Source organism: Microtus pennsylvanicus, chromosome 10, assembly GCF_037038515.1.
Source record: "Microtus pennsylvanicus isolate mMicPen1 chromosome 10, mMicPen1.hap1, whole genome shotgun sequence".
NCBI lineage: Eukaryota > Metazoa > Chordata > Mammalia > Rodentia > Cricetidae > Microtus > Microtus pennsylvanicus.
This window is the reverse complement of record NC_134588.1, coordinates 88,446,394-88,462,378: the sequence shown is the minus strand read 5'-3', so window position 1 is coordinate 88,462,378 and position 15,985 is coordinate 88,446,394. Positions and strand designations below refer to the sequence as shown.

The window sequence follows — 15,985 nt, the reverse complement described above, 5'->3', positions numbered from 1 at the left end:
AGGTGTGTGCCACCACCGCCCAGCAAGGCCTTGACAGCATTAACAGTGACACGCAGCACCTCTTAAGGAGTGTTCATACATTAAAAGTTTATATGAATTTAATTGCTCTAAACTGGGGAGCCCTGGGGTCACTGAAAAACACAGATGCCCAAGGAGCCACTCAGAAACCTGTGAAATGTGGACACTTTACATTTCCACAGTGGAGTCTTCCGAAGGCCAGCGTCACTAAAAAAACAAGAGTGTATGCACGAGCAGCGGGGCTGGAGATGTGTCCAAGGGGCAGAACACTGCGACAGCAAAGCCACACTGAGCAGTTGAGCCAATGGTTCAAAACTGAGCTGTAAAATAAATGGCATCTGGGCAAATGTGAACACGCAGTGGATATCAGATGACGATGATATGGAGTTATTGGTCCTCTTAGGAGGGCTGTCCTTTGGGAGATAGCTGAAGTATTCAGGTAATGGCCGCAACTTTTCTTCAAATGGCTCAGGAAAAATGTTATAAAGAGAAAAGCTTGACAAAGTGTGAACTTATGAAACTAGGTAGCAGGCTGGCATTTGCTTTTCTGACATTTTCTAAAGGTAAAACTGTAATGGGATACAGAGAGGTGACTACAGAGACAATGCACCTACTTGGTATGTATAGAGAGCACACAGGGAGGCCAGCTCTGCAGGAGTGAAAATAACATACACTTTTATCCAAGATTAACGTGTTAAAGCTGGTGGACTGCTGGGGATTTCTGCTTTGGGTCACAGGAAAAGAGCTATCACTTCTCAGTGCCAGTATCCTGTTGGTACAATCTGGATCCATTTCTACCAGCTTGCTAGTCCCCCTATCTGTGACATTAGAACACACAGGCACATTTACCCAAGCTGTCAAAATGCTTGTTCTGTTAAAAGCCAATTGTGTCCACACGTCAGCTCAGAACCCTGACTGCAACGGTGAAGGAAGCTTGAGTGTGCTCTGTACTCACAGTCCTGGGGGTCAGCACCCCCAAAAGCCAATACACACAGGCCAATGCTGACCTTCGGCTGACGGCTAGATGGCTTTCCTACACTGGAATAGTTTGCCGAGCTCCACAACTGCTCGGCTACATTCTGCTGCAACTCCAGTCTGAGTGACTTCAGTGAGGCAGACTCTGAGACAAAGACACCACACAAGAGGGACTGCTGGGCAGGCAGATCATGACAAAGCTCCTTGCTTACAGTATTTCTATGTAGATACCCAGTCAGTTTCATAACATCTCTGAAAACTCAGAGCGGCTATACAATCTATAATCGGGCTTGAGTTTGCTGGGCATTCCCTGCACAGGGCTCCTTAGCAGAAAGCTCTGGGACGGCCACCTACTTGACTCATAAAGTGACGCTGCCACCAGCGGCTGGTGGCCTCTAACAGTCTGCATGATTGCACAGAATGAAGAACAGGATGCATACGGAACCTAGCATAGTTGCTTTAACTACCTAGTCTGAGTCAGTCTGCAACTTCCAGACACAACACAAGACATCAATCAGAGCACCAGGGAGAGAAATACTTGTGAGAACCCAAATTTTTTCCGGGTGATATTAAGGTGTGTTTAAATCCTTCCTCTAGTACAAAGCTCACCCTCACATACTGGGGTAAAAAACACAGCAATGAGGGCAAAGTGATTTTACACACAGAGAAAGAATAAACGCAGGGGTCTGAGGATCCACGGCAACCAGGAGTGTAAAGGAGGAAACATCAGAGCCTCTCAGGCAGAGAAGTGGGTGTATCGTACTACAGCAAGAGTGGGTCAGGCGAGGATGTAAGGTCCCGGTAGCGGAACTGGGAGAGAACCCAGACAGACACTCACTCCACTGCCTTAAGGGACACAGTACCGGTAAGGTAGCTCCACCCCTACCCCAAGGGCTTCCAGTTGGGCTCTGGCTCAGAAGGCTGGCCCTTGGTTCCAGCAGCTCAGACAGACAGATTCTGTGACCAGGAAAGCAGATGTAGACCAACAGCTGGTAGCAGATGCGCTTCTCCAGCAAAAATCTAGTCCACAGTGTAAGGCAGCCCCTTAGGAATCCCTTCCTCTTCCTGGCTATTCAAAATGGAAAAGCCCCACAGTTATATTTCAACAGGGCCAAGACTGTGCTGCAAAGGGTTGGACCTCCTGGTCACGCCGCAGTCTCATCATCTGGGCTTGCTCTACCTGTTTCATAGGTCCAGGATGAGCCGGTATGGCCTCCCGGTTCATCACTCAGCACCTACCGGCCACTCTCATGAACCTCTTCCACATGGAGCCTTCTCCTGAACGGGAATGTACTTTCTCAGTTAGTAAATGCTCGCAGGAAGTACTAGCCCACGGGGATGTGTACAGAAATTCGCGCTGAAGATTAAGTAAGGAGGTGAGAGTGTCCCTGAAGACTCGCAGGGCCAGCGCTGCCACTCTAGGCACGCTGACCGCAGCACAGTTCTCATCGGTGAGCGACTCTGCCCTGACACAATCACATCTCACTCTCGGAATCCCAAGTGTGAAACCCGAGGGGGCACACCGGACCAATAGCACCAATCGAGCCCAGGAGGACAGTCAAAATCTCGGGTTTTGCATAATAAAAATGAGACCTGTCATTCCGGAGAAAGGAATGGCGGCTGAGGAGAGGACAGGAAGAAGGCCCATTCACAGCAGCGTGTGCACCTGTCAGCGACCCAGTCTGGCTAAGTTGTCACCAACTGTTACTGTGGGAACGAACGAATGAGCAGAGAAAATGGCAAGGCAAGCAGGGATGGAAAAGAAAAAGTGACAAACACATGGACAGTTGGGTGCTTCTTGTTCAGGGCCAAGCAGTCAGAAAGAGCGGCCGGGAGTAGAGGGTCTCCAGGGACAACTGAAGCCAACGAGAGTTTGCCCAAAGAAACCTCTTGTTACAGATAAGCAAGGCTAACCCAACATCTGCATTCAGCTGCAGGAGCTCCCCTCCCCCCAGACTGAAGAGCAGATGTTGCTGGAACTCCCCATTCTGCCTACAGAGAACAGTTTTGAGAACAAATCAGTTTTGGAATTAGTGCCACAGTACAGCTTAGCTGTAACTCCCCTCTAACACATCCCTGGGACACGCCCAGGACTATGCGCCAATATACCTCCATCCTTTAATACCGGGAGGATGCCCGTCAGGGAAACAACACAACCTTCTAACCCCCCGGGGGGGACTCAAGGTCCTTACCCCAGCCCATGGGACAAGGGCCAAATGAGACTTCCTTCCTTACTACCAAACTCTCAGAGAAGAGCCTCTAGGACTCAGCATGGAGATCCTGAGACACTACAGCCTTCTCCATTGAGCCAACCAGGATGTCAGAGTTTCACGGAAAAAGAGGAAATTTAGACTGTAAATAACAAACATGGTTTGGGAAGAACAGCCAGGAAACTTCAAATACAACTTAATTAGGAAAGCTTGGGATAGAGCTGAACAGGTGGAGAAGAAAAAGAAGAATGAGACGTGGGGACCAAGGCAGTACGAGAGGATCTTTCCTGAACAATGGAGGGATTAGGACTGGGGACGCGCGGTAATGTGGTGACCCGGACTGCACAGCCCGAACACTACAGGTGGGTGTGGGTGCGGGATCCAAACGCCAACAGAGAGAGCAAACGTCAGGAGAGAAGGATCAGAAGAGTCTAGCGTTAGACTAGTAGGGACTTAAGGTTGTGCGGTCTAAGAGCCAAGGGGATGCTGAGAGGAGACCCGGAGAAGGAGCTGAGAGCCGTGCCACCTTTGGGAGTGGATCTCGGTCCGTACCGGAAAGTGAAGTACCCTTAATTTGAGATGGCAAGGTAGGAGGGGTCAGTTTTAGGCTGGCATCTGGTAAGAGACAAGTCTAAGACGGCGAGGGGCAGGGGCACTCCTGGCCCAAAGCAGCCGTGATAAGCCGAGGAGTGTGAGGGTCCGGGACTCCCTTCTAGACTGCGAACGCCCAGCACGGTCTCGCGGGAGAGGGAGGCACCGCAGCCCTAGGGCCCGGTCCCCAGGCCGGAACTCTACGGGCAGGAGGGTCCCTGGGGTGGGGCTGGCCCGCGGCCGGCGACAGGGCCGAGGAGAAGCTGGGGTCCCGGACTCACGCATCAATGTGCTGAAGGCCACGACGCCGAGCAGCCCCTGCAGGAAGATGCCGAAACTGTGCATGAGCGCGCCGCTCTCACAGCGGCCCGCCCCGGACGCGACCGTGGAGGCCGGCCCTCCCGGCAGTCCGCGGCTCACGTTCCCTCCCGAGCCTTGCATGGCGGCCTGGCGGCAGGGCGCGAGGGGCCGCCCGGCCTCGCTGCAGCCCGGGCCGCGCCGCCCAGCCGCGACCCGGGACCTGGAGCTGGGAACCGGTACCTCAGCTCGCGGCCGCCCCGGCGCCGCGCGTAACCCTACGTCTGAGATCGCAGAGCTTGATTGGTCGGGCCAGGCGTGAGGCGGGCTTCGCCTCTCCGGGGGCGGGGCTTCTGCCAGGGCTAGGGGGCGGGGCCGAGGGGAATCTGCAGGTAGACAGAGCAGGTGAGCCAGACTGTGTGGAAGAAAATCCACAGAATCTGGTGCTTTATCTAGGTCGTGAGGGTAGCGTCAGGGACAGTGATTAAGTCTGTCGTTAGATCCCTTTCCCCTTCAAGTTGAGTGAATCTTTTATCCCTGGACATGGATTTTGCCCCCAGATTTGGATTCACCACTTCAGAAATGGAGCCCAGTAACTTGCAGCTACATTATGCTGAAGCAAGGTGTTCAATCTCAGACTGTTTTCTTGCCATGCCAGACACTGAGTGTTCTACTTTTATGGTCAAAAGCCAGAGGATTAGATTCATTAGCCAATGCTCCAAAGTGAGTCGTCCCCCGAATCCTAAACATAATTTGTGGAGTTTTTGTTTTGAAACAGGCTTTTATATAGTCCAGGCAGATGGACAAACAAGGATAGCCGTGAACTCCTGATCCCTAGCCTGCACCCAAGCTCTGGGATTACAGGCCCGTGACTCCAGTCTGATTTTGCTGTGTTGTTTGAGATTGGGGTCTTGTTGAATTGCCTAGGCTGATCTGGAACTTCTGGACTCAAATGATCCTTTCACCTCGGCCTCCAAGGGAGCACTAAACTTGGCTCCTTTTTCGTTCAACCCAGCCACTTTTTCTAGAAGAGTGAATTTAAATGAGAAGTCAGCATGTGCATGTCCTTGCTTTGCTCACTTATGAGGTATGATTACAAATTGAATTTATTTATTTATTTATTTATTTATTATGTATACAGTGTTCTACCTGCACATATCCCTGCAGGCCAGAAGAGGGCACCAGACCCCATTACAGATGGTTGTGAGCCACCATGTGGTTGCCGGGAATTGAACTCAGAACCTTTGGAAGCGCAGGCAATGCTCTTAACCGCTGAGCCATCTCTCCAGCCCCCAAATTGAATTTTTTTTTAAAACCAGGTCTGGAACATGTTATATAGACCAGGATCTGCCGGCCTCTGCCTCAAGGCATACACCACCACACCCAGCCCGATTTTTTTCATGCTAACGATGGATATTTGCTGATCTTCAATATACCAGTGTGCAGACACACAGCCATTTAACTCTTCCTACCCAGACTCCTAGACTTCTCTGGTGTCTCTCTAGACTCCTATTGGAGTCCCAGAGCCCTGACCTTCCTGCTCCATGTCAATGAACATATGTGTAATACAGGTCCAACTTACTATTATTGTTGAACAATAAATAATATCTCAGAAGAAATTTCCCCAAGAAGTTCTAATTATCAAAGAGGTCTAAATGATATCTAAAGATTTCCTAGGTTAGCAGGAATATTAACTCTATAATTCATAAGAAAGTGCAATTCTAGCCGGGCGATGGTGGCGCACGCCTTTAATCCCAGCACTCGGGAGGCAGAGGCAGGCGGATCTCTGTGAGTTCGAGACCAGCCTGGTCTACAGAGCTAGTTCCAGGACAGGCTCCAAAGCCACAGAGAAACCCTGTCTCGAAAAAAAAAAACAAAAAAAAAACCAAAAAAAAAAAAGAAAGAAAGTGCAATTCTCCAGCCTCTCGACCAACTTATATAGCATTCTGACTGTATGGATGCTGCTTCCTCCTCCTGCTCACGCAGCAAGCCTACCTGACCGCCCTCCCCACTGTGTGCAAACTTTCCTATGTGCAATGCTTTTCAGACTGTTAGAGGTAGGACAGAGTCAGCTGTGTGACCTGAGGATGAGCTTCCTGAAGGTAGAACTAGTCTTGATTCACTCTTGAATCCAACAGATTTAGCATACGACAAATGTAAATTTAACTGAATTTTAACTTAAATTAGAAAATTCTCCACAAATTTATTGACCATGGGGGAAACATTAAGAAACAAAATGGATAAAGGAAAGTTAAAACTGCATTATTCCCTGTAAGTTCAAGAAGGATCTTATAAAAAAAAAAAAAAAAAACACCGAACAGATACAGTTCATGTTCAGAACCAGAGAATGTGTCTTAAAGCAGAAGAGACTGTAACTGGGCATGAGATTATTAGTTACAACCAGGTGATGGTGGCACACACAAATCCCAGCACTCAGGGGCAGAGGCAGGTGGATTTCTGAGTTCAAGGCCATTCTGGTCTACAGAGCAAGTTCTAGGACAGCCAAGGCTATACAGAAAAACCTTTTCTAGAAAAACAGAACAAAACAAACAAACAAAAAGATTATTAGTTACTTGAAGACATAGTTCAAGAAAAAATTGCACATAGAGGTGAAAAATGTTTGGGATAAAACACTGCCCTGTACACATTCATATATGGATGATTCTAAGGCCTGCAGAGAACAAAAGACAAGAGGATTCTGCTTACTCCATCTCTTCTTAGAAACTTAAAAAAAAATCTAAATCCAGAAGGGATAGCAAAAAACGGGGGCTTCTAGACCTTTATTTGAGTAGGAAGGGTCTCTCTTACTCATTAGAAAGAGTTTGGGAGAATGTACTTAGCAATGAAGCTGAGGCCCACTGGAAAGAGTCTCGGAGAATGTAATGTAGCCAGAAGCTTTTCTCACTATGAAATTAGCACAAATGAAGTTAAAGACAAACTAATACCTGTTTAATTTTCTCACAGCCACTTAAAACGGTCATATCACAAACTTACTAATTTGCCAAAAGAAAGAAAAGCACACATATATTCATTCAAAATAGTTTTGCTTTGTTTTTAATCCTTTAAATTATAACCATGAAACTTGATGGGAAATAGGTATTCTAGTGCATATTTCTCCTTAAGTGTACTTGGTCTTCAATGCATAAATTTTAAATTAAGAGTAAAAACAGCAAGCAGGTAGGATACAATGCCAAAAGCATCTCATTTTGTTCCAAACAAGCAACTTGATTTTTTTTTTAAAGCGAAATACATTAAATAAGGTGCATTACTTCCAAGGAGAGAGTACTGGAAAGGCCTAAGGACAGAGCTGGAACCAGCCTGGAGTCCCAATCCTGGCAAGCCTCTGATTGTCATTAGAGAAAATTCAACTAAAAAAAGAGGAGGGAGGTGAGGGAAAAGCAAATGAGCACTCTCCAGAGAAACATTCAAACTATTTGCTCCAGAGACCTCAAACGGACTAGAGACTGCCTAAGCTTTGTAGACTTCTGTCTCTACCAATCTGCTTTGCGATCTGCTTTGCGATCTGATCAACATTCTGTGACCGCCCCTATTCTGCCAAGCTAGACACAGTTAGGCAGATAAGCCATACAGGAACCCTTAGGCCTGAGTCTCCACACATCCTGAGTACAGTCCCTCTCACACATTAGCAACGGTGGCACGGCTTCACGGTCAGCAAGGTCAGCAAGCTCACCCCTCCTCCCCGCGGCTGGTAGTGACAACTGTCTGGTGACTCTGCTGCCTGTCTCCCTTCCACAATGCTTCACTGTGGTAGGCCAGAAGGCCACGCCAGACTAGTTAGAAAAAGCACAAACAGAGTCTCAGACCTCCCCGACAAACCTTCATTCCTGTTTCTTCAGGTTCCTGTGAAATTTTGACTTCTTAAACCCAGAAGCAAGAAAAAATCACCATGCACTGCATTTAATAACCATTACCTTATGTCTCAAACTTAATGCTGCTCACAGAGCAAAGCTACCGGTGTGGCTGAAGACAAGCACTGAGGAAAACAATCCCCAAGTGAATGAACGGACCTGGAACTAGATCCATTTGGTCTTAGATTTCTTACAACAAAACTCTAGGTCAATGGGTAGCTTATGCGGATAAATTCAAACTCTCCAAGTACATATATTCTCATACAACGCAATCATCAAAATTCATAAGTAAAACATTCGAAGTGAATAAAGCCAGTTCTGGGAAAGTGACCATTACTTCTTGGTTGTACAGGAGGCTCTGCCCTTACAGTTTCTAATCAAAACCATGGCCACAAGACAGCAACGTACAAAGGTCCTAAGATGGGAGACATCCAAATTTACAGAAGGAGTATCTTGTTAGCTCAAGTTTTCTACTTAGCTTCTGTTAGTGATTTGCCTTCCTCACTTCAAAAGGACAACATACGTCCTACTGATAAAACAGATTACTTAGGGACCTGTATGAATCTGCACACACATGGAATATCCCCAGTATGTAAGACAAGTTTGAACTCACTGTGTTTTCACAGTCCAAAGACTGCCAGCACTTCTAATAATCAATGAAACCAGAAAAGAATCTCTTCAATCTAAGTTTTTGCTGAGAGGTACCAAGTAACAATAAGTATCAGTGACAGGTTTTACAATGATTTTACATTGCTGTTACCTTTCATTTAGGTTCCCTGATGTTCTGTGTCTCTTAGAAACAGTGCTGGCTTGAGAGGGGTGGGTGTTGTAAGCCCTACATGCCTTAAGCTGTATTCAGGGCATCATGCTAGTAACTGAATCGGCTCTAGAGGGCACATAAAATGTACTCAAGTGTTTGGGAAGCTTTGGTCCGATGCTCTTTCCCTTGTAGTGAAAAACATTTTACTTCTAGGAAAAGAGACACACGAAGGCCAAACTCGGTGGTTTTCTAGCCTGCCTCTATCATAATTCATAAATATGTACCAAAATCATCCTTTCCAGAGGTTGACTAATATCTTTCCTGGATCCATATTATAAACACAGGGAACCAAGCACATTGCTATAGAAAGGCTAAAGATAGAATTCAAAGGCTCCATTAATGCATCCCTATACTTTAAAAGGATGAAGGTGGCTCACAAAGGAAAATAGCAGTCACAAGAAACCCAGGAAATATAGTCAAAACATTGGGGCCAATCTGTACGAACAAGTCAACGGTTGGCTAAAAAGACCAGCATAGCTGTAAAGTCTAGTTTAAGTTCGCTAACTTCTCAGGTCTAGGAGAAGAGGCCTTCCATGTATTTGTAAGTTTGTCAACCCAGGTTAAACATAAGATCACAAAAAACTTGACAGTAGGCAAGCTGTGGGAACAAGTGCAGGGAAACTCCAGACAACACACCTCTAATAAATTTATGAGGTTGGCTTTCTCAGAAACAAACTTCACATACAAATGTCCAAAATACAAACCCCTTCCCCAACAATGCAAGGTATTGCCACCTTAAGAATCTCAGAATGATCATAACTGAACATCACTCCTACCCAACCTAACCCCAGCATCTTTGTTAGATAAATGGGAAACAAAACAAAAGCAGAACGAAACAGGGTCCCATATAGTCCAGGCTAGCCCAGAACTCACTGTGTAGCTGAGGATGATCTTAAACTTCTGATCCTCATTTCCACTTCCCAAGTGCTGGGACTAGAGGTATGCATCACCATACCCAATCCGGAATTCTCATACAATTCTCTTATGTGTGACACCTGGGAGGAGGGATGGGGCAGACAAGAGCATGCCGTATCCCAGTAAGTGTGCTCTCCTCACTCGCCTAATTTATGACTGGGCTTTCTACAGGAGAAAGCAGAAACTAATGATGGTACAGTCAGACAAGACCATTGTGCCCCACCCCTCCCCCACTCGGGACTACTTAGGGCCTGTCATCTCTGATCATTCTACATTCCGTGATCTCTGAGTTCAAGAACGACATAATGGCACAGTCATTGCTGTCGCCCCTCCTTTTACTACAGCAATGTGAAATTCTACAGGTATATGTTTAGGTCCTCATGAGACCCCCTCTTGTATTGACTTAACTGCTGAGGTCTCAGGAAATTCTATGAAGACAGCCACCCCAAATCAGCCTGCCAATACCAGCTATTTATTACTACTATCAAGTATGTTTCTCTCCAGCGGCATGAGAACTCCAGTTATTTTTTAAAAGCTGGATTTCTAAGTGAGCTCAGACAGTGAGCTGTTACTTAGATGAAGCTTCTTCCAGATATGCCTGATGGTGACGATGTGAATAGTCACTGTTTTAACACTTGGCTGTCAGGTCAAGAGTTATCCAATGAAGAACAGGATCCAGACTATACTTTCCCAGTGTTCATAAAAACAAGTGGGGGTTGAGGTGAGAAAAGAAAAAAAAATTCACAATTTAAATTTGTAATATTACCTTATATTTGCAATTTGTATAGTTGTTCAGAATTTACTCGGTTTGCAATTTTAAAACATTTTCAATTCTTGAGGAAAAAAATGCTTAGGGTATAAATCTGTAGAGATCAAGGTAACCAAAAAATAAATAAATAAATAAATAAATAATCAACAAGGAAAACATTTAAAGGAGGCAACCTGTGCAGTATGTCTTTCCTTACTCATGGCTACAACATAGCAAGTGCTATTTTCTATAATAGCTAACAATGTCATTAAAAGTGAAAATTCACCTGGAATTTCATGTCAACTTGAGTTTAATTGAAAAAAAAATTCAAACACTGAGCTACTGAATGGGATTTCTCAGAATGTAAATTACATTCAATTTAAACTGGTGTGACTGGAGACAGGTATAAGCATGGTTACAGAGGTCCAGACTCCTCCACTACCTCTCCCATCCAAGTACCAACCAGCTCTGATTGGCTTTCCAGATGAAGCAAGATCTGGGACATTTGGGGTGGCGTTGTCACAGACTCCTCAATACTCATAACCAAGGACGCTACTAAGCCCCCAAAGCCAGAGTTTCTCTCCTGTGCTTCTTCCTGGACACACCTAGAAGACCGGGAAAATGGGCTTTACAGTGGAGCCAAAGGACACCACTGATTGTCACTGAGAGCAGAGACTCCAGAGATGAAACAGAGGTAGTCAAAAACTCTAGAGAAAAATAAACATAAATAAAAGCCACTTAAGTATCTTTCAAAACTGAAACACCAGACATTAGTCTTTGTGAGGCCGCTTAACAATGGTGGCCAAAACTGGGTAAAGATGAAGGACGTAACAGTAGAATTCTGAGGAGAAGCTGGTTAAGGGACTAGTTAAGTGCCACGTGATATCGTTAAGAAAGCAGACAGGGCCTTCTCTAACTTCTGTCATAGTTTCAGCATTCAGCTTAAAAACGGCATCATACAAAAAATGTCACTCATGGCTGTAAGCGCAGTCATCAACAGAGGTAGTAAACAAAGAAACTCCTATGAATAGATTTTAAAATGGATCAACGTGTAACTATACATTCAAAACCCTAGAGCCATATAATTATCCCCAAAATGAACTGCTTTAATTTAAAAAAAAAAAAGCTTAAAAACACAATGACAATGAAGCACTGATGTGCCTTAGGCACAGTCCCAAGTCAGTGCTGACTTAAAGCTGTGTCCTCTCTCTTCAAGAACAAAGTTCAGTCTACAGTGGGAAGGGACAGAATGGAGAGAACCAAACAGGTGCGGTCCAGATCACTCTGTTTTTCCATTCATGGGAATCCACAGTTTTAAGGTTGTTTTCTCACAACTTTTGGAAACTGCAATCTTCCGAGCAGAAGTCGTATTTCCACTGCAGGAGAGCCATTTTTGTGCTGCTTGCGCTTCCTCAGTGCATGTCCTCCTTCCCTGAAAGTGCAAAGAAAGCTAGCCAACATTTGCAGGGCCCACAGCCCCAGGACGACTGCAGCCACCTGGAGAGCAGGGCAAACGTTTACTGAACTGTGCTTTAAAGACCCGGCTCCCCCTGCTTGGCCTCAGTTGGCAAACTGCTCATAAAAAGCAAACTTGATCCTCTCTATGTGATGGCAAAGCTTGATGGCAGGGCCCAACTTCAAGTCCATGCACTCTTGAACGGTGGGAAGGGTAAGGAGCAAAAGGGCCTGCCCATCGATTTCCTGTTGAGGACAAAGAACCGAGTCCATGATATGAGCACAAATGAAGCTTCTTCATGGCAGTTCCTACTTGCACTGCCATAACTACAGTTCTCTGTTTCCCTGCATTAGTTTCCCCTTTAAAAAGTGCCAGACTCCGTCACCCTGAGAAGCTTTCGGAGTTAGTCATAAATTTTACCAGCCTTGAGACATTAACCTACAGATTCTGCTCAACAGAAATTCTATATCTATGAAGCCCTGTAACTAACAATTAATTGTGAAAAGAAAAAATACTTTTAAAGGACTCTTTCTTTTTCTTTTCTTCTGTTTTTTTTGAGACAGGGTTTCTCTGTGTAACCGTCCTGATTGTCTTGGAACTCTTTTGTAGACCAGGCTGGCCTCGAACTCAAGAGATCCAACTATCTCTGCCTCCTGAGTGCTGGGATTAAAGCCGTGAGACACCACGCCGAACTAAAGAACTCTTTCTAAATCTAAAACTATTTGAAAATACTAATGTTCTCCTACTTTGTAAAATTCATTTAAAAAAACTTCAAAGATGACCAGGCCTTTGTTTTATTTTTGGGACACGGTCTGACTCTGTAGCCTAGACTGGCTTCAAATTCACTATGTAACCCAGGCTGGCTTCCAACTTGTGAGCCTCCTACCACAACTATCCAAGCACTGGGGCAATAGTCATAGATGCTGTTCTGAATATAGCTACATCTTCTGCCTTCCATAGCTATTCGTGTTTCACCATACCTGCATTAAAACTGGTCACCACTCTAGAGTCTGGTATATTAGAGATGCTAACTTTTTTAAGTTTAAAAGCATCAGGGCTGGAGAGATGGTTCACTGACTGTTCTTCCAAAGGTTCTGAGTTCAATTCCCAGCACCCACATGGTAGCTCACAACTGTCTATAATTCTAGGCCCAGGGAACCTGACACCCATGGCAAATCATCAATGCACATAAAATTAAAACAAACAAACATTGTTTTTAAAAAGATGAGGTCAATTAATAGATGCCTGATTTTAAATATTTAAATCATTTAAATATTTATAGGATAGAATTCAATTTTGAGGGAAAACAAAGCAATAATCTGCTGCAATTATGGTACAAGTCCTATGAGTAGCAAAAAGGAACCATAACAATCTTTTGTACCAAAATATTATTTCCTAAATCTTGTAATTTTTGCCTATTATACACATAGCTCTTTACCAAACAGACATACATTATTACAGATTATGCTATTCATGATTACCTGGTCCAGGAATATTCTTGCCAGTGGCGCACAGTCAGTGGATCTGATGAACCGCACAACATCTGCCACACTCCACTTCAGTGGGTTACTGTCCAGGTGAAGCCTTTCATCAACTTCAATCCTTATTTCCTTCAACAACAAGATGATGCCAATTGGTTAAAGCACGAACATTTTAAAAACCTCTCCCCAAAGAAATCCCATAATCCTTTAAGACAGGAGTTAAAGTAGACTTAAGACTAACCTCTCCCGTGCCCCTATTCTCACTCTCTCGGACTGCTTTCTTCCAGCAAAGAAGATAAGAGGCTCACATGCATTAGCTACCTGGGAAACTTATAATAATGAATTTTATCAAATTTATTTATATTCCCAATGTGTTTCTGGACTGTTTTGGTTGTTCTCTGATAGGATGCTATGGCAAATGTCATTTCAGATGAGAACAAGAATAAGAAATCTTTTATTGTCCCTGTTAACGGGACATTTTAAAAGTCCAGTTCTGTTTATTTTAGAGGGGGTTTCATGAGGCACCCAGGATAGCTTTGAACTGATTCCATGCCTCCATCTCCCAAGTACTGGGGTTAAAGAGTATGTATGTCATCACACCTGGTTTTATACTATGCTGGGGATTGAGTTTAGGGCTTTATGCACGGTAGGCAAGCACACGCTACCAGTTCTAAAGTAAGTTAGCTGTAGCTGGAACTATTATATAAGTCGTACAATGTGCATTTATGTACAGAGTAAATGTGCTAAACAAGACAGGTGAATAAGAATTAAATGGGTAAATAATTTGTTTCTAGAAAACCACACATATTCTAAAAAATTATTTAAATGACACTTTTCTCTAAACCAAAAGGCAGGTTGCAAATAAACTAGCAATGAAACTTTTTTTTACTTAAAACCAGCAGCTCCTTGTGAAGGTCCCTCTATAAATAATATCCAGATAATCCTTGAAACACATGAAAACCAGAGCATCAAGGATCACTTTATTATTTTTTTAAGTTTTGTTATTATTTGTATTTGTGTGTGTATGTATGCACACAGTATACAGAGGGGCCAGAAGAAGACATCAGAACTAGAATTCCAGGCAATCTTGAGGGAATAGGTGCCAGAAATCCACCTGGAGTCCCCCAGAAGAGCAGGATGTGCTCTTAACTGCTAAACCATCTCTCCGACCCTAGAAATTCTTCCTAAGTTCATAAGGAAAGAAGTGAGCTAGCACCATAAATGACAGAATATAAAGGAAAATAAAAGATTTTTTTTCCCTCCAACAAGGTACCTTTGGTGAAGGAGGCTTATTTTCATCATCTGAGAATAAAAGCGCGTTGGGTTCTTTTTTACTCGTCTGTGTGTCTGGGGGCAATGGAGCAGACATCTCACTCTGGGTGGGAGAAGATGAGCTTGATTTTTTTTCTGACGTTTCGGATTCTTCCTGTAACTCGTCCTGTTGTTCAGATGTGCTGCCCTCACTTAAGGACTCATCATCTCCATCATCTGCATCATCCTCATCTTCTCCCCCACTTCCCTAAAAGAAAAGGAAAAAAATCTCACTGAAACTCAGGACAAACCAGTAGTCACTGAACCACAAAAACATTACTGAGCAGAGATTGAAATTATAAAGATGTACCGGTACTATGTGTGCAGACTGTAAAATAGCGGTCACTTGCCCCTATAAAGGACGGATGTGTCACAGATCTCATACCTGGGGTGAGCCCACTGGGGTATTGTCAACAGATGCAGAAGCCCGTTTCTTCTTATGAACAAAAATATTTTTCCGCCTTTTTCTCTTCTTACTGGCTTTTTTCAGGGCACAAGCTAAATTACTATGACCACCAGGCGGCCTCCCAATTCTTTTATTTTTCTTCTTTCCATAATAGTGTGCTAAATATAAATGACCAAAAAGAAGGAAAAAAGTACCTTCATTATTGTTGTGTACCTCAAAACCACAGGATTCCATTAGCACAGCACATTTGTAGTTTAAATTCCACACATTGGAATAAGCAGAGAAATACATAATCTGATTTATGCTAACATGTAAAAATGTAAACAATCCTCACTTTATCAAGACAGACAACATCTCCATCAATCAGAGAGTTCTCAGGCCCCAATCACTCATTTGCAAGGCAACCACTTTTCTGATTCCCTCACTGCAGATGAACTTGCCTCTGCAGCACCTGCAGAGGGCACTGGTTTATAAATGCTTCTTTCATATAGTATGATTCTTTTAGTCTCATCTGTGCTTTCTATTTAAGTAGCCAATTCTTTATGTTGGTGAGTAGGATTCTATAGTATCGATTTACCCATTCATTGATTTCACTGTTGATGTGCACTTGGGCCATATCCTGGTTTTGACCATAATTAATAAAGTTGTAATGAACAGCTCAGGTTCTTTGCAAGAGCAGTAAGTGCTCTTAGTCACAAAACTATTTCTTTAGCCCCTCAAACAAGGCTCAAACAGGGTGTTACCAAAAGTTAGCCTTCCATATAACCAGTCTAAGAGTTATCTCCAAAAATAACAAGAGCCTTTGTCTTAAAGGAGGTAGATGGCATTGCTGAGCATCATCAGGCCTCTGTCCTGGGGCCTCGACACAGGAGTGCACACAAAGTGCAC

The 15,985-nt window shown here is 44.2% G+C and overlaps 2 protein-coding genes across 5 annotated transcripts in view; both read right to left on the bottom strand.

The window, feature by feature from the left end:
• Stimate (STIM activating enhancer) overlaps positions 1–4,353 on the bottom strand; it is a 42,490-nt gene extending 38,137 nt beyond the window's left edge. The window contains exon 1 of the mRNA XM_075988941.1: positions 4,076–4,353. Within this exon, the coding sequence (XP_075845056.1) occupies positions 4,076–4,235 (160 nt within the window). The 5' untranslated portion in view covers positions 4,236–4,353. The remainder of the gene's footprint in view (positions 1–4,075) is intronic.
• A 6,089-nt stretch (positions 4,354–10,442) lies between these two features.
• The window catches only part of Sfmbt1 (Scm like with four mbt domains 1), a 95,837-nt gene continuing 90,294 nt past the window's right edge, over positions 10,443–15,985 (bottom strand). For 2 of the 4 annotated variants that reach the window (XM_075988937.1, XM_075988936.1), the window contains exons 19-22: positions 15,077–15,255; positions 14,654–14,899; positions 13,381–13,509; positions 10,443–12,144 (exon numbers count right to left, since the gene is read on the bottom strand). In XM_075988937.1, the coding sequence (XP_075845052.1) occupies positions 12,004–12,144; positions 13,381–13,509; positions 14,654–14,899; positions 15,077–15,255 (695 nt within the window). In that variant the 3' untranslated portion in view covers positions 10,443–12,003. The remainder of the gene's footprint in view (positions 12,145–13,380; positions 13,510–14,653; positions 14,900–15,076; positions 15,256–15,985) is intronic. The other 2 variants (XM_075988940.1, XM_075988939.1) reach the window with 1 other exon arrangement.